This window comes from Schistocerca gregaria, chromosome 1 (assembly GCF_023897955.1).
Source record: "Schistocerca gregaria isolate iqSchGreg1 chromosome 1, iqSchGreg1.2, whole genome shotgun sequence".
NCBI lineage: Eukaryota > Metazoa > Arthropoda > Insecta > Orthoptera > Acrididae > Schistocerca > Schistocerca gregaria.
Genome location: NC_064920.1, coordinates 869,191,133 through 869,216,581, shown reverse-complemented (window position 1 = coordinate 869,216,581; position 25,449 = coordinate 869,191,133). Strand labels below are relative to the sequence as shown.

The 25,449-nt window shown below is 38.7% G+C and overlaps 1 protein-coding gene across 3 annotated transcripts in view; it reads left to right on the top strand.

The window, feature by feature from the left end:
- LOC126273200 (cGMP-dependent protein kinase, isozyme 1-like) overlaps positions 1-25,060 on the top strand; it is a 365,331-nt gene extending 340,271 nt beyond the window's left edge. For 2 of the 3 annotated variants that reach the window (XM_049976753.1, XM_049976759.1), the window contains exons 15-16: positions 157-289; positions 24,563-25,046. In XM_049976753.1, coding sequence (XP_049832710.1) covers positions 157-252 — 96 coding nt within the window. In that variant the 3' untranslated portion in view covers positions 253-289; positions 24,563-25,046. Of the gene's footprint in view, positions 1-156; positions 290-24,562 lie in introns of all 3 variants that reach the window. The other variant, XM_049976745.1, reaches the window with a different exon arrangement.
- The last annotated feature ends 389 nt before the right edge of the window (positions 25,061-25,449 follow it).

The window sequence follows — 25,449 nt, the reverse complement described above, 5'->3', positions numbered from 1 at the left end:
AGTTATATGTACTCAGAGCAATATAACTTCCTTTAAGATAAATTCACTCTGGTATAAAATGCAAAGATAAGTATCTGCCCACCTTTGACATAATTTCATTTGGTTTTCAGTATGGGCTTGGTGCGAGAAATACATTTTCGAATATTAATGTTTCAGATTAAAGGACCCACTGATACGTCCAATTTTGATAAGTACCCTAAGACAAAAGACAATGCTCCTGATGAATTTTCTGGTTGGGACAAAGATTTCTAGGAAAATAACACAATGATGACTATGTGCAGTTCAAGAAGTGAGTATTTATGATATACAGTACATTTCCATTATATTTTTGGATTTTAACATAAATTAAATGTTGAACTTTTTCACGGTTTTGTTTAATATTATTAAAATTACTAAGAGACAGAAAGGCTCACTAGCACTTATCTTCAGTAAGTCCAGCTTCTGATATTGTCAATAAGACACTTCAAGTAGAAAATAATTCTCCTAGCTTTCACAACTACTTATTTTTTCATCAGAGAGTAAAGAGAGATTATTGTAGAAGGTATTCTGGCCCTAGGTTAAGAGAGATCTGCTTGTTGTGAGGAGGATGAAAGCCCAACATGAAGTCAAAGATATTAGAGAGGCTTGGAGGATGAATTTAGTGCATTATTAAGAGCACTGTGGTAGCTTCAGTTCAGAGACGCACAAAAACAATGAAGTGAGAAGAAGGCTGGCTTCAAACAAGCAGAGAAAATAAAAAGTGGAAAATAATATTTAATAAGAAACACTTTATAAAGCTCTGTAAAATTATATTTATTTGGTCACGAACCAACTTTCAGCTACTTAGACCATTTTCAGGTAACAACTGAATATCACAAACATAGATAAAATTGTGTGTAACTTATACAGATAGTAAACAATGGAAACTCCAGGATGGAATGTGAACAATGTAGGAAAAAACAGATTGCTATTTACCATAAAAATGACATGTTAAGTTGCAGAAAGGCACAATTAAGATACCTAACCTTTTGGCCACAGCCTTGATCATAAATACAAAGAGAAATGCATACCATTCACTCACTCAAGCAGGCACACCTCACACAGACATGACCACCAACTTGGACCAGAATGACATTGTGGTCCAAGCTGCTGGAGTTGGCAGTCGTGTATGTGAAGGGCGCTTGCTTGTGTGAATGAATAGTGTGTGTTTCTCTTTCTTTTTCTGATGAAGACAGTGGCTGAAAGTTTATGAGTATGTGTCTTTTAATTGTGCCTGTCTACAACTTGACATGTCATCTTTATGGTAAGTAGAAATCTATCTTTTCCTTCATTGTTTACATAGATATTACATACACAGAAGATACAAAAATGACTTGTAGAGTGTCTACATAGGAAAACATATTTTTGTTATGCAGAAATAGTTACATTAGATAAATAAGGAAACAAAGCTTTGTATGTGAAGGTATATTTACAGCTGATGAAAATTAAAGTGAATTTATGACTAAAATTTAATTTAACAGAGGAGAGAAAGAAAATTGTCATTGGTCATTTAATACTAAGATGGCATTCTGTGTTTGTTGATTTCCAGTAGAGCCATCTTTCTACCATTATTAACAGAATTTAAAACTTTACATTCTACATCATATGAGCAGTTTACTGTTAAAAGATGATCAGAAGAGGTTAAATCTTTCTTTCTTATTTCCAGCTACTCTCATGTTCGGATAACCCAATTATCATAGCTCTGCCTCACAACTTGAGACCTATATTTTGTAATATCGATAGTATATGAAAATGTTTATTCAGTAATAAGGACAAACTACAATCACATGCATTCATTGTGGAAAAATATATATTGGTCTTTCAACTGAAAATGGCTCCTAAGATGTATTCTTCTTTCTTGGCTCTACAACTCATGATGAGCCTTGGCCTCTTCTACAGTTTCCTTCCATCTCTCTCGGTCCTTTGTCAATACTCTCCAGTTTCTATAGCCTACCTTCCTAAGATCTTCGATTACTCCATCTACCCATCTGGCTCTTGGTCGACCATGTCCTCTCTGCCCTCCTGGCTTTCCTTGTAATTTTTGGTACTTCTGTATCATTCATACGAGCTACATGTCCCACCCACCTCAGTCTGGATGATTTCACTATCCTTCTGATGGGTTGGTCTTTGTATATGGTATACAACTCATGGTTGTATCTTCTCCTCCATCTTCCTCTTTCACAGATTGGCCCAATAATTTGTCTAAGTAGCTTTCTTTCAGATGCATCCAGTGTTTCAATATCTTTAACTGTTAATGTCCAGGCTTCAGAGGCATATGTAAGCACTGGTCGTATAAGTGATTTATACATAGTTAATTTCATGGTACAAGTCAGGAGCCTTGAGGATAGAAGTCCTGTTAGGGCAAAATAGGCTCTGTTGGCCAGTATTAATCTCTGCTTAATTTCAAAGGAGGTATCATTTAGATGTGTAACTGTCGAGCCCAGATACTTGAAATGTTCAACTCTCTCAAATGTATAATTGTCCATTGTTATTACATTTGGCATATTTTATCTATGTGCTTTTCCAGCTGCCATATATTTTGTTTTTTGTTCATTAATAATTAACCACACGTTCCTACTGGCCTGTTCAAGAGCTGTAAATGTCTCCTCCACTGCTTTTTGGGTTCTTGCTATTATATCTATGTCATCTGCATAGGGTAGTATCTGCATCGATTTATAGAAGATCATTCCTCTGTTCAGAAGGTTTGAGTTTCTCATCATCTTCTCCAGAGCAGCATGAAAAAGAAGGCATGTCAATGCATACCCTTATCGCAATTCATTTTTAATACTCAATGTGTTGGACATCATTCCTCCTATTCTTACACTACCTTGTGTTCGCTCATTGTCATTCTCACCAGCCTTACCAACTTTCTAGAGATACCCAATTCATCTAGAGCTTGATATAACTGCTCTCTATTTATGCTATCATAAGCTGCTTTGAAATCTATAAAGAGGTGATACGTGCCAACTCCGTATTCGTTTGTTTTTTCCAGGATTTGTCTTAAGGTGAATATTTGATCTATGGTTGACTTCCCAGGAAGGAATCCGCATTGGTACAGCCCTATTTCCCTCTACATGATTGGGAGTATTCTGTCGAATAGTATATTAGAGAGTATTTTATATCCCTAATTAAGTAGTGTGATTCCTCTGTAATTGCCACACTCCATCTTATCTCCTTTCTTATATATACGACATATGATACCCTCTTTCCATTGTTGGGGCATTTTCTACTCTTCCCATATTCTGGTGACCATTTTCAAAAGGCTTTGTTCCAGCTCTCTGCTTCCTTGCTTAAGCAGTTCTGCTGGGATACCATCTGTCCCTGCCGCCTTGTTGTTTTTCAATTTCTTCATAGCAGTTTTCACTTTTTCTATATTTGGTGGGTTAGTGTTGTTGTCTGGGTCCTCTTCCCCATTTGTGTCTTTTGGGTTCTCTGGTATAATTATTCTAGGGTTGAGGAGACTATCAAAATACCTGCGCCATCTTTCACATATTCCCTTCCCTCCACTTATTATATTCCCTGTCTCATCTTCTATTAAGCTTGTTTTGCTACCAAAAGGCTTCTGTGCCGCGTTCACCTCTCTATAAAATTTTCTTATTTCATTTTTGCTTCTCATGAGCTCCATTTCTTTGATACTTGCTTTCATCCATTCTCTCTTCTTTCTTTGGTGAGTCTTCTTTTCAATCCTCCATTTTTCTTTGTATTCTTCTACTATCCTCCTCGTACAGTGTGATCACAATGTCCTTCTATATGCTTTGTTCTTTTCTTTAGTTAATATTTCACATTCAGTATCAAACCATGATGGTCTTACTTGTCTTGGCCCAATTCCAAGTATCGCTCTTGCTGATGTCTCCATCATCGTTTTTATCGCTTCCCACTGATCTTCAATATTGATATATTCTCCAGTGTTTTCCAGAATCCGAGTTATCTTCTCCTGATGCTGTTCTCTTACTTCCACTGAATCTAAAGTTGTTATATTATATTTCTGCGTCCTGGGTCAGTCTCCTTTCAATGTGTTAGATATCCTTGCCCTCACCCGTGCTCATGCCAGAAAATGATCTGTATCTATGTTTGGGCCTCTGAGACTCCTTATGTCCAATAGGTCCGATTTGTGTCTCACATCTATCTACACATGGTCGATCTGGTTTACTGTGTTTCCATCCGGTGAGTTCCATGTTCCCTTATGAATTTCTTTATGTGGGAACAGTGCTGATTCTATTACTATATTTCTAGATGCTGCGAACAGTATAAGCCTTGTTCCGTTATCATTACTTGTTGCGTGTTTGCTGTGGGGGCCAATTAATGGTCCATAAATATGTTCTTTCCCCACCTGAGCATTTAGGTCTCCAGCTATTATTTTAATATCATGCCCTGGGCACTCATCATTTACTTTTTCCAAAGATTCATAGAATACTTCTCTCTTCTTCTTCGGATTATTCTGTTGGTGCATGGGCATTAATTATGGAGTAGGTAAAGGATTTCCCCCTTATCCTGAGTGTTGATAATCTTTGACTATTGGGTGTAAACCCTATTACCAAATGCTTTAACTGATGATGTACAGCAAATCCTGTCCCCATTTTTGATTTCTTTCACTGCAGCTATAGAATATATTCACTTCTTTCTTTTCTAAAACTCCACTCCCTGTCCATCTAATTTCTTGTAGTGCTATTATTTGATCCATCATTACTTTCAGTGCTCCTGGTCGATATAGGGATCTCACATTCCAAGTACCAATATATAGATCTGATCTATGCCTTATATTTCTCTTCTTCCTAATTTTCCCTCCTTCATTTACTTGTATTCCATCCTCTTTGTCCTTTTCCATGCCAGGTCCGTCTTCCTTCATTCATCCGACTTTACTTTGTAGAAGTTTCGCAACAGTTGTTTTTTACAGAGCAGGCTGTCAACCTTGCGTCCAACCCCTACCAGGGGACGGGTAATTTTTAATCAGGGTTTGCTTCCCTTAACCTTTGGAGAACCAACTTCCAACTGCAAGGCAGCAGTTATTGTTTTGCTAGTTTTGGTCTGCCCTGGGGTATTTTATTTCCCCGGTGTCCACCATATCTGATGAACATTCCCCAATCCGCCACTTGGGGAGATGCCCGATGGGAGCCTAGCAACTCCACACGGGCTTATATGATGTAGATGGTAAATTTTTACATCCTGTTAAGAAAAGCAGAAAAATAACTGTACTGGAAATCAACAAACATATAACACAGAATGCCAGCTTAGTGTTAAATGCCAAACTCAGTTTCCTTTTTCTCCTTGTTAAATTAAGTTTTAATTACAAGTACTAGACTGAAATTGTAAATTCAAATTTATTTCTCATAAATTTATCTCCACATTTAAGGAGTTGTATTTGTTTCTGCATGACAAAAATCTAATTATTTCCTATGTAAATACTCTACATGTACATTCCTTTTGTGTGCATTAGTAGCATTCAGCTTCCACCTGAAAGTGGCTTAAGAAGCCAAAAATTAGTTTCTGATGAAATAAATCTCATATTTCAGAAAATTAGGAAGTGTTCTGCACTTAGTACAATTATTGTGTCGCCACTACTGTTGAGCACCAATGGAAAATTCATGTAATGTAAAATGTGGAAAAGACAAATACAGTTAAGAAAAAGAAAAAAATCATGAAAATAGGAAGAGAGGATTGAGAAGAGAGAGTGGGAAGGAGGGCAAGAATTAAAAATAAATAATTAAATAATCGAATTATACCATATAAGGAAAAGCAAATATATATTTATTTCCAAAGACTATGATTATTGTATAGTCAGTTTATTGTGTTTATTTGCAGTACTAGGAAATTAAGGGCCTATCAGTCTCTATTTCATATCTTTTCTATTTCAGTCATCTACCGTTGTTTAGGAGCACAAAAAGGCAGATCTCATCTACTGCTTTTAGTGTCTTTCTTCTGAATACAATTTATACATCGTTTTATGTTTCACTTTTACTTCACTGCATAACTCTATTTTCTTTTATTGATAGCAATTTTGTAACCTCATTTAAAGACACAATCCATTATGTTCAACAGATCTTCCAATATCTTTGCCATATATGACAGAATTATAATATCATTGGCAAACCACAAAAATTAATTTCTTCTCTTTGAATTTTAATTGACTTTCTAAATCTCTCCTTGGTTTTCTTTTACTACTTGCTCCACATAAAGACTGAATAACATCAGAGGTGGGATACAATGCCATCTCACTCCCTTCTCAACAACTGCTTTTATGTCATGAGCATGAATTCATAACTGCAGGCTGCTTGTTGTACCAGCTATAAATAAAGTTTCACTCTGTATACTTCACCCTCACTGTCTTTAGAATTTCAAAGAATGATTACAGTCAACAGCATTAACAGCTTTCTCCAAATGTACAAATTTAAAGGACAAAGGTTTGCCTTCCTTCTGTCAATCTTCTGCATTTCTCAGTAATATAAACAGATTTTCCTCAAGGTCAGCATTTTTAATCTTCTGAAAATAATTGGTGTCTGTGTTTTGTTCAAAAATGGTTCAAATGGCTCTGAGAACTATGGGACTTAATTTCTAAGGTCATCAGTCCTCTAGAACTTAGAACTACTGAAAACCTAACTAACCTAAGGACATCAAACACATCCATGCCCAAGGCAGGATTGAAACCTGCAACCATAGCAGTTGTGAGATTCCAGACTGCAGTGCCTAGAACCGCTTGGCCACGCCGGCCGGCTGTGTTTCGTAACCATGAGTTACTAAATTAACAGTTCTGTAATATTCACATCTGCCAACACCTCCATTCTTTGGAATTAGAATTATTATACACCTATTGAACTCTCAGTACGTTTTGCATGTCTCATATATCTTGCATACTGGATGTAATAGTTTTGTCATGGTATAATACAGTGTACAGTTTGCTGCTTTGCCTCAGAGGATGTCTCCCGTATTCGTAGACAAAATGTCAGGGGAAAGTCTTGTACATCGACCATGGCCTATCAGACTGGAAGTTTTAAGTTTGTCATGGTATGTTCTCCCAAGAATCTTAATAATTCTGAGACAATGTCATCTACTCCAGATTCTTTGTTTTTGCCTAGCTCTTTCAGTGCTCTGTCAATTTCCTTTGACTGTATCATACCCCCATCTCATTTTCATTTAATTCCTCTTCTCTTTACATAATATTGTCTTCAAATTTGCTCCCTTTGTGTAGACCTTCCACATATGCACTCCACTTTTCAGTCCTCCCTTCTGTGATTAGTACTGGTTTGCCATATGATCTCTTGATATTCATATGACCATTTCTCTTATCTATTAGGGTTTCTTTGACTCCCACTTAGGTAGCATCCCTCTTTCTCATACTCACACATGCTTTAACACCTTTGTATTGCTCCTCTAGCCACACCAATTTGTGATTTTGTTCTTTATCTCAATTTCATTTTTTAGAAGTCTGCTTTCCCTTTTACCTTCATTGTTCGCTGCATTTTTGTTTTCTCCTATCTTCAATTCAGTTAGTCAAAAAATAGTGTCAGACGGAATCTGTTTTGAACAAGTCAAAAAAACATTCCGAAACATGCCTGCACACAAGAAAATGTGGCTGAGTTCACCAGAAAGTGCTTCAGAGCCCTATTAAATTTACTCAATGTCTGTTGCAAGAGACAAGCGTATCACATTGCTCATGTGCTCAACCTGCACATGCATCCCTTCTGAGCGTGTGTTGTTTTTGCATTAAAACTAGCAGATCCTCCTCAGTGCCTGCAATTCTGTGAGTGGCTGTTCACTGAGATAGCAATGAAGGGGTTGGACATGGATTTGTTCTTTATGTCTGATGAAGCCTGGTTCCACCTGAATGGTTATGTCAACTCACAGAATCACAGGTCCTGGGCAGCCGAGAACCTGTGTAATTTCCATGAAATACCTTTCCATGATCAGCAGGTTGGCATTTGATGTACATAATCTGCATGCTGCATTATTGGTCCCATCGTTTTTCATCAGATGCTGACTTCAGCATGTTATATTGCCAACATTTTGAAACCATTCATGGCAGCATTAATGGAGGAGGAAAAGACCTACAGCTACATCCAACAGGATGGGGCAACTGCCCAGACAGCTGGCTGAACAATCTTCACTCCTGACAGAGGTGTTAGCAGACATCAGTCTGGTCACTGCCCTAGCTGGGCACCCAGGTCACCTGATCTGTCAGTGTGTTATTACCTTGTGTGGGGAGCCCTCAGGTCTAACGTGTATTGCAACAACCCTTGTAGTCTTCAAGAACTGTAGCACAGCATTTCAGATGAGACTGCAGTTCAGCTTCAATCCACATTCGTCAACTTGCTGACAAAGGCCCAAAAGTGACATTAAATCTGCTAGTCATGTTAGTACTGTATTCCCTGTCCTCTGCTGTTTTTCTTTATAACCTGGAACCCTGTTCTCCAAGCTACTTTTATTTGCCCTACCCTGTATAACAATATGCATTACTAAAGTAATAACTTAGATCCTTGGAACATAATTATAACCTAATTAGACAAGACTTATATGACAACACTAATTCTATATAAACTTGTTTAAATATGAATAAATGTTCTATTTAGTTCTATTTCAGTAGCCACAGAGTGCCACACTCTACACAAAACAGTTTTTCATTCCTAGTTTACCACATAATAATCTCCTCTTTCTAATGGATGCCTCTTTCACTACAACAATGCTAGTTTTCACCTCCTGATTCCTGATGGCATCTCAGGTTTTCAGTGCTCATACTTCCAAGATATTTAAATGCTCTTACTTTGATAATAATAACTTATGCTATCTTAATATTTACCAGTCTCCTTCTTTTGCTGATCAATATTTGTTTTTCTTCTTTTTTCTTTTCTTTCAGTCTTGTCTAATGCTCCTTCCAATGCTGCTTCCTTTGGTCATCTCTCCTTCTAATGTGCTCCTCTGCTCTTCAAAATATCCATCAACTTGTTCCGTTTTACTGTGTCAAAAGTTTTTCCCAAGTCAATAGAAACAGCATAAATTACTCCATCTTTCTCAATATATGAGGGGTGTTTAATGAGTAAGGCAACCCTTTTTTTGTTCTTAAAGTTGGTTGGTTTGATTCATAATTGCAATACATTATATCATTCCCCATTCATTTGACAACAAAAACCTAAATATCAACATAATATTCATTCAATGCAGTGGTCTCATGCCACCTTACTGGGAGGGACTGCATGCCTGCACAGCACCACTTTACTAGTTGATATCAGAGCTAAACGTCTTGCTGCATTGGTAACGTCCTCATTATCCATGTACTGATTCTCAAGGAGTGCACCCTTCATTGGGCCAAACAGATGGAATCAGAAGGTGTGCTATCTGGACAGTAGAGTGGATGAGGAAGAATAATCCAATGAAGTTTAGTGAGTTCTCCTCAGGTGCCCAGACTAGTCACATGTCCAACTTAACAATGAGGTGTTTGACTGTGATTTGTCAATCATCTCGAATAAGAGTGTCCGCACATTAAACACCATTGCTGGAGTCAAAGCTTTGTGTGGCCAGCAAACAGGAAATGGACAGGTTTTGTACAGCCTTGTTGTGATAATAACAAACACCTTGCCCAATAACACACCATGTCTTTGTTCACTACTGGGTCTCCATAAACGTTCTGCAGGTGCCTATGAGTATATGCAATGCTCTTGTTTTCTGCCAAAAGAAATTCAGCTCTCTGCTTGGAACACATCTCCATTACAGATGCCATTTTGAAGGCTACATATAGTGCTGCCACCTGTTGGAACTTCATGAAACTGTACGGGCCAAAGTGGGATATTCCATGATGTCCTGCAATAATTCCACATTTTTCAGCTTAAATTGGCAGAGAAAAAGAACTGTTAAATTACTTATTAAAGGCCCTTCATATTTTTCTTTATGATTCTTAACAGGCCAATAGCATTTCTTGTTCCTTTTTCTCTTCTAAAATGAAGCTGTTCTTCTCCTACCCATCTGTCAAAATTGCCATATACTTTATCTGCATGAGAAATTAGGCTAATAGTCCTATGCTCTTCACATTTTTGGTATTTCACTTTTCATCAACTAGCACTATAACTGTTGTGAGAAAGTCATCAGGCCTTTCCCCTTTGTTATACACTCCTGGAAATTGAAATAAGAACACCGTGAATTCATTGTCCCAGGAAGGGGAAACTTTATTGACACATTCCTGGGGTCAGATACATCACATGATCACACTGACAGAACCACAGGCACATAGACACAGGCAACAGAGCATGCACAATGTCGGCACTAGTACAGTGTATATCCACCTTTCGCAGCAATGCAGGCTGCTATTCTCCCATGGAGACGATCGTAGAGATGCTGGATGTAGTCCTGTGGAACGGCTTGCCATGCCATTTCCACCTGGCGCCTCAGTTGGACGAGCGTTCGTGCTGGACGTGCAGACCGCGTGAGACGACGCTTCATCCAGTACCAAACATGCTCAATGGGGGACAGATCCGGAGATCTTGCTGGCCAGGGTAGTTGACTTACACCTTCTAGAGCACGTTGGGTGGCACGGGATACATGCGGACGTGCATTGTCCTGTTGGAACAGCAAGTTCCCTTGCCGGTCTAGGAATAGTAGAACGATGGGTTCGATGTCGGTTTGGGTGTACCGTGCACTATTCAGTGTCCCCTCGACGATCACCAGAGGTGTACGGCCAGTGTAGGAGATCGCTCCCAACACCATGATACCGGGTGTTGGCCCTGTGTGCCTCGGTCGTATGCAGTCCTGATTGTGGCGCTCACCTGCACGGCGCCAAACACGCATACGACCATTATTGGCACCAAGGCAGAAGCGACTCTCATCGCTGAAGACGACACGTCTCCATTCGTCCCTCCATTCACGCCTGTCGCGACACCACTGGAGGCGGGCTGCATGATGTTGGGGCGTGAGCGGAAGACGGCCTAGCGGTGTGCGGGACCGTAGCCCAGCTTCATGGAGACGGTTGCGAATGGTCCTCGCCGATACCCCAGGAGCAACAGTGTCCCTAATTTGCTGGGAAGTGGCGGTGCGGTCCCCTACGGCACTGCGTAGGATCCTACGGTCGTGGCGTGCATCCGTGCGTCGCTGCGGTTCGATCCCAGGTCGACGGGCACGTGCACCTTCCGCCGACCACTGGCGACACAATCGATGTACTGTGGAGACCTCACGCCCCACGTGTTGAGCAATTCGGCGGTACGTCCACCCGGCCTCCCGCATGCCCACTATACGCCCTCGCTCAAAGTCCGTCAACTGCACATACGGTTCACGTCCACGCTGTCGCGGCATGCTACCAGTGTTAAAGACTGCGATGGAGCTCCGTATGCCACGGCAAACTGGCTGACACTGAAGGCGGCGGTGCACAAATGCTGCGCAGCTAGCGCCATTCGACGGCCAACACCGCGTTCCTGGTGTGTCCGCTGTGCCGTGCGTGTGATCATTGCTTGTACAGCCCTCTCGCAGTGTCCGAAGCAAGTATGGTGGGTCTGACACACCGGTGTCAATGTGTTCTTTTTTCCATTTCCAGGAGTGTATATCTCATTACAGCGGTAGGCAGTTTCCTTTCTTACCCTGTTTTCCAAACTATTCATCACTGTTGTAGGCAACTTCTTTATCAATTGCACACACATTCTAATTCTTGGTCTCCTTCAATGCTTTTTCTACTCCTACTTTCAAGATGCTCTACTCATTTCCATCTTCCATGTTCCTCCTCTTCAATTTTGATTTCACTTGTTATTTGATCCATTTTACACAGACATTCTACACAATCTTGCTATCAGTTCAAAACTTCCTGTGGTTCTTCAGATATTGTATTATCTGCTCTTTCTATTTCCATGTTAGTCTTCTTTCTTTTACTTTCACAAGCTAGGTATGTGTACATCATTTCATGCTTTCCCTCCATCCCAATTTCCTCTATTTCCTTGCCTCTCTCTTTCACTCGTATTTCTCTTGTCTCTTCAATTTCTCTTCTTAATTCATTATTCAGTTTCTTGTACTGCTTTTTGCCTCCTTCATTTTCCACATTTTTTCCAGTTTCTCTGTTCATCCATCTTTTTCAACATTATTCAGTCTGATTCCTAGTGTTCTCTGGCAGATGCCACGAATCCTTACATGATTTTTATCCATTTTCCAGTTACACTTTCTTCAACTCTACCTCTATCTCATTTTTCACAAATGTATCTTCCAACTTTGAAGCATTACCTACCTCCTTGAGTATTTCAAAATGTAATCATTCTTTTCCTTTACCTCTCCACACTGTCTTCAGCTTCCCTTGTACTTCTCCCACTACAATGTTGCGATCTGAATTTATGCCTGCTCCTGTGTTAGCTTAAACATTCTTCAGACAGTTCCTAAATGTTTTCTGTATCAACATATAGTCCAGTTGATACCTTGGCCTATTCATATTTTAGATCCATGTATAACATCTCATTTTGTGACTTTCAAATAATGTGTTACCCACTACTAGTGAGTTTTCTCTGTACAAGCTAGTTAGCCATTCATCTCTCATTTCATATCCCTAGTCCAAATTTTCCTCCTGTATCTTTGTCTCTTTCTTCACCTACCACTGCATTCTAATCCCCCTTAATTATAACGAAGGCACTTCTAGTTCCTTGCTTGGTAAGCTCTTGACTCTTCTCATAATATTTGTCCACCTCTTTATCTCTATGCTGACTGGTTGGCATGTATACTTGTATCTTTTTTATTTTCATGTATATAGCTCTGGCAGGTCGATAGACACACAAACAAACACAAAGGGAGAGGGTAAGGAGTCATTCCAATCCTGGGAGTGGAAAGACTTACCTAGGGGGAAAAAAGGACAGGTAAACACTCGGGCACACACACATATCCATCCGCACATACACAGACACAAGCAGACATTTGTAAAGGCCTTTGGTCAATATCTTCATCTCACATATTGTAACAAGCTACCTAAAATTCCCAATCAGTATCTTTTACTAAATTAAAAACATAATAACAAAATGAATGAAAGGTGAAGCATTTTATACATTCAAAGAATTTGAAGATGTATAACAGATGATTTGTGATTTTGTTTCTGGAGTACCTATATAAAATTTTAAATTGCAATATTTTGCAAAATGCTTTATTAATGTTATATGTTGACTCATTCTGGCATGCTGTAATAGTTTTGCAAACATAGTTCAACTTGTACAGGGTGAGGCAAAGAAAAGTGGCCCGGACAAGTGGATGTGATTGGACATGAATGTAAGCAAGTAAGCGCACCCCATGATCCTCACACCACGTGTACAACTGCCACATGATCCACACTAGTTCAGAGTATAATGTGAGCTGTGTCAGTGAGAGTGGAGCAGTGCAAAGGGGATTATGGTACCCACAGTGGAGCAACAGGTGTTCATTGCAGAAGTTACGTGGCAACAAAGTTGTAGAAACCGTGAGGTCAGTTTTCAAAGTGCTAGCAAGGGGTGCCATGCACAGGTTACTCAAAAAATAGTGTCAGACAGAATCTGTTTTGAACAAGTCAAAAAAACATTCCAGAACATGCCTGCACACAAGAAAATGTGGCTGGAGTTCACCAGAAAGTGCTTCAGAGCTCTACCAAATTTACTCAATGCCTATTGCAACAGACAAGCGTATCACATTGCTCATGCAGATGAATACTCCACCTCAACCTGCACATGCATCCCTACTGATGCAGAAAAGCTTATAGCTTATAACCTTCACTTTCTACCTCCCCGTTCTCTCCCCACCTCATTTCATGCAAGCCAAGTACATCTGATCATTCCCTTTCATCCATACAATGGTTAACATATTGCAGTAGATTTCTTGCTCTCCATATACAAGAAGACAATTACGATCTTTTCTGTGCCAGGTATGTAAATTATTTACTCCCTTCCCTGACAAATTTTGTAATGAGTGATTTGTGAACAGCATGTATTCTGTTAACTTCTCATTATCACAAAATGTTGTGTCTTATTTTTTCCAGTGTTGCATGGCTTGCTGGGCCACAAGTGGCTCACACATCAATACCTCCAAAAGATAACTTTTGTGATGGTGCATGTACTCCTTGATAACCAACAGTTTAACTGTGGGCAACACTGTAGGTGCTGCTAATTGGATATAAATTAATCCTTTAGACATATGCACCAAGTGAGCTGGTACAGTGTTAGCACACTGGACTCACATTCATGAGGACAATTGTTCAAATCCTTGACTAGCCATTCAGAATTATGTTTTCCATGATTTCCCTAAATTGCTCCAGGCAATTGCTGCGATGGTTCCTTTGAAAGTTTATCGCCAATTTTTGTTTGCCCATCCTTGAAACAATCTGAGCTTGTGCACTACCTCTAATGGCTTTGATGTCAGCAGGACACTAAATCCCAATGATCTTTCTTTTTTCTAATGACTGTCTGAACTGGTCTTGCAACATCACCCAAACTGGCCTTGCTGTGCTGATACTGCAAATGGCTGAAAGCAAGGGGAAACTACAGTCATTCATTATCTTTTCTGTGACATACAGTTATATTGCTTAGTTAAATAATATGGCATCATTGTGGGTAAAATACTCCAGAGGTAAAATATTCCCCATTTGGATCTCTGTGCACAGACTACTCAGGAGTATGTCTTCTTCAGGAGAAACAAAACTGGCATCCTACAGATTGGAGCATAGGATGTTAGGTCCCTTAATCAGGTAGGTAGAGTAGAAAATTTAAAAACCGATATGGATAGGTAGAAGTTAGATATAGGGGGGATTATTGAAGTTCAGTTACTTCTGGTCAGGTGAGTACATGGCCATAAATACAGAATTAGAGAGGAGTAATTCAGGAGTAGGTTTAATAACGAATAAGAAAATAGTTATGAGGGTAAGATAATAGGAGCAGCATAATTAACACAGTCATAGCCAAGATTGTTACAAAACCAACATCCACTACAGCAGTACAAGTTTATATGCCAACTAACTCCAGAGATGATGAAGAGATTGAAAGAACAAACGATGCCATGCACCTCACAGTGGTTTGCAGAGTCTAGATGTAGAAGTAGACACATGGAAGAGACACTGGGAGGTTTTAGATTGATTCTATAACAGTAAGACAAAGAATTTTGGAACCAGACTTTAAACTGTAAGACATTTCAAGGGGCAAATGTTGACTCTTGCAGAAATAAGAGACTGCTATATGACTACAGTTAAACTATAGATAGTGCGGTATTCTGTAACTATTTCAACCTTGCAGAAATAAGAGACTGCTATATGCCTACAGTAAAACTATGGACAATGAGGTATTCCGCAACTATTTCAAGCAGTATAAAAGAATTCTAAACAAGGTAATTCATGAAGCATAGAAAATGTATAATAGACAATTCATTATCAACTCAAGTAATAAATCAAAAGCCGTGTGGATGAATACACTAAATAGATTCAGAAGGATGTAGGTTGCAGTAGGTACTGGGAGATGAAGAAGGTTGCACAGGATAGGGTGGCATGGAGAGCTGCATCAAACCAGTCTCTGGACTGAAGACCACAACAACAACAAGAAACAGCCAAACTGATCATCATCTAACAATTCCTCAATTTTCTTTTCCATTCTTCTCTGTATTATTCTTGTCAGTAGCTTTGTTGTATGCTATGTTAATTGTGCAATAATTCTCACTCTTGTTGGCTCTTGCTATCTTTGGAATTATGTGGATGATGTTCTTTTTTTAAAAAAAAAAGTTTTATGATACATCACCAGTCTCATAGGTTCTACACATCAACATGAATTGTCATTTTGTTGCAACTTTCACCAATAATTTCAGAAATTCTGAGGGAAAGTTATCTCTCCCTTCTGACTTATTTTATCATAATTCATCCAAAACTCTTTTACATTCTGCTTCTAGTACTGGATCCCCTGTCTCATCCCTCTGAACTCCTCCTCCTCCTCCTCCTCCTCCTCCTCCTCCTCCTCCTTCTTCTTCTTCTTTTTCTTCTTCTTCTTCTTTCATCATGTCATCAGACAAGTCCTCCCCCTTTACAGAGGACTTCAGTGTACTCTTTCCACCTATAACTTCTTTCTTCTGCATTTAACAGTGATATTCCAGTTGCACTCTTTCTGTTACCACCTTCGCCATTAATTTCATCAAAGGTTGGTTTTATATTTCTGTATTCTCAGTCAGCCCTCCCAACAATAATTTATTTTTCAATTTCTTCACATTTTTCATGCAGCCATTTCACTTTAGCTTTCCAGCACTTTCCATTTATTTCATTCCTACGTGACTTGTATTTCTGTATACTTGAATTTCCCTGAACATTTTTGTACTTCCTTTTTTCGTGCATCAACTGAAGGATTTCTTCTGTGTCAATGTGAAATGTGGATAATAAGCAGTTCAGATGAGAAGAGAATAGCCTTTGAAATGTGGTGCTGTGGAAGTGTGGTGAAGATTAGATGGGTAGATTGTGTAACTAATGAAGAGGCACTGAACAGAATTGGGGAGAAAAGAAATTTGTGGTATAACTTGACTAATAGAAGGGGTCAGATGGTAGAGCACATTCTCAGAAATCAAGGAATCATCAATTTAGTATCAAAAAATGGTTCAAATGGCTCTAAGCACTATGGGACTTAACATCTGAGGTCATCAGTCCCCTAGAACTTATAACTACTTAAACCTAACTAACCTAAGGACATGACACACATCCATTCGAACCTGCGACCATAGCAGCAGCGTGGTTCCAGACTGAAGCACCTAGAACCGCTCGGCCACAGTGGCCAGCATCAATTTAGTATTGAAGGGAAGAGGGAGAGGAGTGGATGGGGGTTAAAATTGCCGAGGGAGACCATGAGACAAGTACAGTAAGCAGCTTCAAATGTATGTGGGTTGCAGTAGTTGTTCGGAGACAAAGAGGTCTGCACAGGATAGAGAATTGCACCAAATGAGTCTTCAGACTGAACACCACAATAACAACAATTGTTTGAATAAAAGATTTTGAGTAATTAAAGAACTATGTGAAAGGACATTAATAATATGAAGGGAAAAAACTTGTATATAACAGTTACTCCTAGACTTCCAGTAAGGTATGTTTTCTGTGTATAAAGAAACAGCAACAGAAAGCATAATAGCTTTATAGCAAAATATAGCTAACTGACATTTCATGTTCCTATAAGAGATTACCTGCAGGGAGAGATGGTTGTTTTAAGTTAAAAAGAGTTTTAATATATGCATTGGAAATTATGTTGCAGAACAATCAGTGATTAGGTAAAAAGCTACAAAATTAATTTAATTACTGAAAGCTGGTCTGAGTGCACTAACTACACTGCCTGACAAAAAAAATGAACACCCAAAAGATGTCAAAGTAACTTCATTCATGCACAACCCTATTGTTAAGAAGTAAATGATTAGAACAGCACTCTCTTTGAATGATAGAATGGCCACCCGAGTCCATTAGTGATGTTGATGTTTAGTCTTGTTATCAGGCCTGGTAGCCTATACAAGGAACGTGAACAGTATCAGATGTTGAGTGAGCACAGTGAAGAAGATGAAGATGCCACCTACTCATGTGTGTCATATTTGTCAGTCTCCATTTGGCCAGCTGTTTGAATCATGCAATATACAGATTTGTGGAGCATTTAGATGTGACAGTGGCCCAATATTGGATTCCAAGGGAACTTGAAAGCAAACACACTCATCGTTAATGTTCTGGCTGATTGCATCTGAGCACCAAAAGAGCATATTTTGCACCAAGCACTTGGTGATCTCTTCATATCTGTGCCTGCCATCAAAGAACAAGCAATGGACTCCTGCAACATTATGTATCATTGCTCAGAGACTGTAAGGAGTCTGACTAGGGAGATACCATATGTTGAATGTAGGCTGCTGTTAACACAACAACACAAATTGCTGCATTGGGAGTGCTGCTGTGACTGGGACTGCTGATGAATGATTTGAGACAGATGTTGAAACATACCTCAAATTTGGTTGTATGTGCAAGCAAACATGAAACTGCAAAAAAATTCATTCTGATCATTTATTAATCCTTTGTCATAGTTTTTTTTTTCACCTGAATCTTCAAATAGTGCATTCATCAGATTTTTCACCCATAATTTACAGAGTGTGGTGCATGTTAAGCAGTTTTTAACATTGAGTTATTTGACAAATCTAGTAATAAATAACACAAAAATAAATAACACAAAAATAACACAAAATATACAAACACAAATACTATACAGGGTTATTCAAAAAGATGAACTTAACTTAATTAATTTGCATTTCACAAAATGTACAGGGGCCATGAACAGTCTACATACTTAAGGAAGAGGAAGGTCCAAAGGTTTTTTTTTTTTTTTTTTTTTTTTTTTTTTTTTTTTTTTTTTTTTTTTTTTTTTTTTTCCCCCAGCCTCTAGGGTACTCATGCCAATAGGCAGTTGAGAGTAAGATGGCTATGACACAGCAGCAGGTTTTCTGCATTCTTTTGTTTGGAAGAAGGGAGTTGGCATTGCAGTGCAGTGAGCATTGAACCAGCAACTAGGAAAAGCTTAACTGTCAATTGGAAACTCAAAAATCCTTGAGTATTCAAGGATATTGCAGCTAAGAATCTCCCTGTGCATTATTACAAGCTAAAAGGAACATCAGAGGATCATGAAATTTTCAAGAACTGGTTTCGCAGATATTTTTTATTGCAAGTTTGGCGATTTCTAGAAGAGAAGGGGTTTACACAGAAGGCTGTTTACTGCCCGAGGATTCCTGTATCTGATAATGGTTTCATTGAAACTATGTTTTTTCCCTTCTGATGTGACTGCCATTATACAGCCAGTGGAGCAAGGCATAATTTCATCAGTAAAACTGTGCTATTGGGCTGGTCTACAGAGGATGCTACTCAGTGAGAATAATTTGGTGGTGGTATGGAAGAAGGTGACAATTCTAAAAGCCATACATAGGATTTCTAATGCACAGCAGGAAGTCAAGCCACATACACTAGTTCGAACATCAGAGAAAATTCTTCCAGATATAGAAGAAAGTGATTTTCAAGGTTTCTGTGATGAAGAAATAACAACTGCACAAATAATGAATCTGGCAATGGGTTTAAGTGATTTTGAAGATGTTGATGAAGAAAGTTGAATGATTAACTAAAGATTGAGCATGTTAACCTAGCTTCCAGTACGTGAGAGATACCAAAATTGTGACTGCTGCACCCCAACAAGACAAGGAAGAGGACAGTGAATGTGAAAGTGAGGATGAAGACAGTGATCTTGTCAAACATTATTGCAATCATTACTGCAATTTGCTGGCAAAAATGCTGTGCAATAAATATGAGCTCCTCACAGAATTAGAACACCACAGATTATTTTAAGAAATAAGCATGTATACAGTATGTATACACAGAACATTGATAAACTTTTTTAAAAAAAGTATACATGTTTGAAAATATCTCACTTACTTGTGTTTTTTGCTTATTCATTTATCTTCTCCAACAAATAACCCAAAATAATTGGGAGTATACTGTCTTTTACATTCAGAGAATATCCTATTGTAGACTTGTAGTTTCATGGGTTTTGCCAAACCTATCTGTAGCTTTATTATCTAATAGTAGTGCCCAGAAAGGCCAAGTTCTTTTATGAGTACTTTGCTATTTTCCCTGTTGATATCTGGAAATACACAGTCCAAGAATTGACTGATGCTGAACTTTTTGGTATCCTAGTAGTCATATTTACCATTTGTGCCATGCTAAAAGTGTTCAAAATGTTTAGGAAGCTAATTACTAATTTTACCCTCAAAACTTGTTTTAACACTTTGTTGTCCACACATCTTGTACAAATTGATTCGCTTGGCACCGACAGCACTAATCGGATTACTTGTCTTGTTGCTGGCCGTTCTTGACATTATTGGGAGATTATAAATTGTCAAGTGTTACTAATCTCAGCGTTAATTCTCATAAGTTCTCACCCCTGTTCCCATACTTTCACAAAATTTTGGAGATATGCATACATAAATAAATACAAAATTTGTTTGTTTCAAATATTTATTTATTTAAACTTCTTAGAAAAATAAGTTTGTTTCAAATATTTGTTTATTTAACCTTTTTGGAAAAATAATCAATTACAAATTGCACTTTGAAATGCCATTTGGCATATCTGGTTTATTTTGTTGTCAGAAAATTGTAAAAATGATAATATTTGTCTGAATCTGTTGTGGGACATAATTTTGCGAAATATTGGTGTGTCTATCAATAGATTCATTGACCAATAATCATTGATCCTTGCTTTTTTTACAACTCCCATAAGGATAGCAAGCCCAAACTATTTTCTAAGTTCAGGTTACGTAACGTCGACATATTTGGCATTTTTTTAAAATCCAGTTTTCTTCTATTGCAATTTTGACTGTAGTACTTGTTGGTTTCATTGCTAATATATTAAAATAGACCATACCCAATACATAATTCAATGATATCCTCAACACTCTGTGTATCTTTGGGAACCATGTTCAGATCTGGAGAGCCTTCAGATTTATTGTTGGCAAACCGAAGACTGACCACTGTGCACTGTCTTCTTCGTCTGATACATCCGAATCAGTTTGCAACTGTAGTGTTCGCTGAATTCTTCTTGGACATATTTCATTATCTTCTGAAGATTCTGCTTCACTTTCATTTTTTCAGTATCCAATGTCTTCCTCCCAATCGGCCAAGTCATCCGGAATGTCAGACAAGATGTCCGCGCATTCATCATAAATAATCATATCATCTCTTTTGTCTACGACGATGAAAGGGCACAAGTACTTATAAAAACTTGTTGATGTGTGTAACTTATTGTTACCTAAACAAAACACCAACAGAATGCAAAAGATACTTAAGTGCTGCCGTAGGCCACTGTGCAGTACTATGCTGATGACACCACTGTGATGTCGCCAGCCACTGAGCGATACTATGCACACGACACCACTGTGGTGTCACAGGCTGTTGACTGCTATTTTGCGCATGACACCACTGTGGTGTCACAGGCTGTTGACTGCTATTTCCCGCATGACACCACTGTGGTGTCGCCGGATGGAAGACTGTTAATATGCATGTCTCCAGGACATCAGTTAATTGGTTAAAGAAAGTGTCCACATTACCACTAGGTGAGTGGTGCACACGCAAAAAAGATTAACTTGCTTGCTGCTTAAGGGTGACAAAAATATAGCCATATGGAAAATAGACCATTCATAATGTACAATAACTGTACATGGATTAGGTTGGTGAATAAGTTTTTATTGTTTTTGTTTTGCATGTTAGTATTCTGTTTGCTATGGATTTATTTATTGATTGTCATTTTTTGTTTGTAGTTCATTGTTGCTTTATGGGTCTACATATTGTCATTCTGTTGGTTGGAGATCATGAGTGGAGCTGCTGACATTACAAAGTGGCCTGCCAAGTGGAGAAATTGAAACATTTCTAACATATTCTTCTGCCTGAGTTCAATAGATGAGTGACGGCAGCAGAGGCAGCCAGGAACATTTGCACCATGTATGGGGATAATAGCTATAGGGCAAAGCACAGGAAGAAAATAGTTTCCTTGTTTTAAGGAGAATGGTTTTCACGTAGGTGACTCTTCATGTTCAGGAACACCTTCTGGGTTTGGTAAAGACCATTTAAAACCATTAATCCACAATGATCCACATCAGTGTACTCAGGAACTGCCAAATGTGATGTACTGTGGTCATTCCACCGATGTGCACCATTTGCATGCAATGGGGAAGGTTCAAAAATTGGGTGAACTGGTACCACATGCTCTAAGGAGAAATTACAAAAATCAGCAGGTGGCCATATATACATATCTGCTTCCTCACCGTCAGTTGGCTCATGAACAGCACCAACAATTCCTATCCTGTATCATTATTAGTGATGAGGAATGGTGTCTTTATGCTAACATAAGGAAAAAAAAAAGAATGGTAGAGCCCAAACAAATCATCAACTCCCTGTACAAAGACAAGCGACAGTATAGTGTACTACAAAGTGCTTTCCAAAGGTAGGTGTAACCATCACTGCTGACATTTATTATCAACAGCTGAGATGTCTTACAGATGTGATCCAAGAACAATATACAGGAAGACTGTGTGAAGTGAATCTACTCCACAGTAACACCCACCCATGCTCTGCTAGACTGATAAAAAAACACTATACAGGAGTTGGGTTGGAAAGCCATACCACACCCACCTTATTCACCTGATGTGACACCCTCAGATTTTCACCTTTCCTACTCTCCATCAAACAACCTTGCAGAAACATCCTTTCTGCATGAAGATGTGCTCCAAACATGGCTCGATGAGTTCTTCACCTCAAAACCACATGATTTCTACAGTTGCGGAATTGAAAAGTTACCACTGTTGATAGGCTGTAGTAAATACTGAAGGAGGATACATTATTGATAACTTAAGTCACTGTTAGGATATCTGTTGTGTTTATTAAAACTATATGAATTTATACACTGAAGAAACTGGCACACCAGCCTACTATTTTGTAGGGCCCCTGTGAGCACGCAGAAGTGCCACAACATGACCTGTCATTGACTTGACTAATGTCTGAAGTCATGCTGTACAGAATTGACACCATGAATACTGCAGAGCTGTCCAAAAATCCATAAGAGTACGAGGGGGTGGAGATCTCTTCTGAACAGCATGTCGGAAGGCATCCCAGATATCCTCAATAATGTTCATGTCTGGGGCGTTTGGTGGCCATCAGACATGTTTAAATTCAAAAGAGTGTTCCTGGAGCCACATTTCAGCAATTCTGGACATGTGAATTGTTGCGTTATCTGGCTGGAACTGGACATGTGAGTTGTCGCATTATCTGGCTGGAATTGCCCATCTGTTGGAATGCACAATGGACATGGATGGATGCAGGTGATCAGACAGGATGCTTACATATGTGTTACCTGTCATTGTTGTTTCTAGGTGTATCAGAGGTCCCATATCACTTGAACTGCATGTGCCCCACACCATTACAGAGCCTTGAACAGTCCCCTGCTGACATGCAGGGTCCATGGATTCATGAGATTGTCTCCACACCCATACACACCCATCCGATTGATACAATTTGAAACTAGTCTCATCCAAATAGGCAACATGTTTGTCATCAAGGGTAGATGAGTGGGCCTTCAGGTCCAAAAGCCCATATCAATGATGTTTCATTGAATGGTTTGCACGCTGACACCTGTTGATGGCCCAGCATTGATATCCACACCAATTTGTGGAAGGGTTACACTTCTGTCACGCTGAATGATTGTCTTCAGTCAATGGTCCCATTCTTGCAGGATCTTTTTCCGGCTGCAGCAATGTCGGAGATTTCATGTTTCACTGGATTCCTGATATTCACGGTACACTCGTGAGATGGTTGTATGGGAAAATCTCCACTTCATTGCTACCTCCCTTCATTGCTATGTCCCGTTGCTCATGTGCCAGCTATAACACCATCTTCAAACTCACTTTAATCTTGATAATGCGCCACTGTAGCAGCAAAAACAGAGCTAACATCTGTGCCTGACAGTTGTTGTCATATATAGGCATTGCCAACCACAGCACTGTATTCTGCCTCTTTACATATCCCTATATTACTAGGTATTCTATGACCTTGTTTTATCTTGTTTGTACTTTTTTTGTCTACATACTCGTACACTCCATTTCCTTGAAGTGGTTTGCCATAAATTTACTTGTACATGTGCACAAAATCAATACAATGTTTATTTTCTATTGATGGATAAACAAAATAAACATATAAATGTCCCCCCCATTACTACTTACTTTCCTGTAATTGAACATTGGTGATGAAGTGACCACCTTTGAGCAATTTGCTCCTAATTTCTCCTCTTTCAGCAGGCTGGAAAACTAATAAACATGTTTAATGTAATTGGATAGATAAAAAATCATCTCACCAAGTGGTGCCAGGAGAACACACATCTTTCCTTCTCATCCTATCCAGTAAATCTTCCCTGAGATGGGGTTCTGGGTGACTTTTCTGAACTCTATCCCTTTTCCTAAACCACTCCAGTTCTTTTCCTTCACCTCTTTTCCTTCCTCTTCATCCCTTCTACCATAAAAAGCAGCCCCTGGCTCCAAAAGCTTGCATACGTAAAACCTTTTTTTTATATGTGTTTTCTCCTTCCACTGCTTGGTGAGTAGATTTCTTATCTTTCCTACTACATTATATTGTCAAAATTAAGATTATTTTTGTTGTTATAATGATCATGTTTGGTGGTGTTGGAGCTAGTGCATCAAAACATTTAATTCTGAATATGAAAAATGCAGGAATAAAGCAAATGGTGTTTTAACATCCATAACTACATACAACAATTCATTCTAGTGCATTGTTAGGGTAATGCCACAGAGAATACAAAGCACAGTCACAGAAGTCTAAAATAGGGTGGTGTCATTCCTCATGCTCAAAATGACTTTGATAACATCTGCCAAATATAATGTATTAGATCAAATGAGAGGGTTTGATTGCTTAATGACAATAAAAATATAGTGTAACTTCTGCAATTATATGTTATAGTTGTAATTTCTTCATCAGTCCTGTATCAATGCGTGTGACTGTGTACCGTATCTTTTGAAATTTTCTGATGTGGTGCAAATATTCAAACTGTTTCAGGTTGAAGTCTTCTTGAATTTATTCAGTATCATTCATCAGCTGACATCACTGATGTTCTACAAAGTTCCTACTTCTTTTAGTCAAACAGCAGGCAATGTATAATACTTTAGCTCGACAATGATATGGCAATAATTAATAATACATCACTAAAGAGAAATCCTGTTAAATGATAAAGGTTAAGTTATGTTTCATATTGTTTCATTATTTGTATAACTCTCTCTCTCTCTCTCTCTCTCTCTCTCTCTCTCTCTCTCTCTCTCTCTCTCTGTGTCCCCCTCTCCCTCTCCCTCCCTCTCCCTCCCTCTCCCCTCTCTTCATTTGTGTACCAACTAAGAGAACAAAGTATGAAATGAATTAATTCAGATGAACTTTTCATACTCTCTGAGCAATTTGTATTCTTATGTATCATCCAATTGTTGTTAAAATCTTTCATTTTACTCAGTATATGTCTTGAAATATTTAATAAAATATAAATTTTATATATTCTGGATAACAAAAGTCTAACCTTTTTTATTTACACTGCCCAAACACTGTCATTTGTAACCAACTTTGTCAAAATTTAGTAAAGTCCTTAACCACATTTTAATGGCAATATTAGCTAATCTTATTTCAAATGAAATGAAACTGGTTTGAATTTTCTTTCGAATTACCCTTTACTTACTCAGTTTTGGAGGGACACTTATAACGAAGTACATTATATTGTGAGTGAGTGAGTTAGAGTGTGTGTGTGTGTGTGTGTGTGTGTGTGTGTGTGTGTGTGTGTGTGTGTGTGTGTGTGTGTGATCTATTGTTGAGGAAGGCCTTGATGGCTGAAAGCTTTAATTGCAAGAGTTTTTTTGTTGTGCCTATTTGCGACTCAGCATCTCTGCTGTATGGTGAGTAGCAAC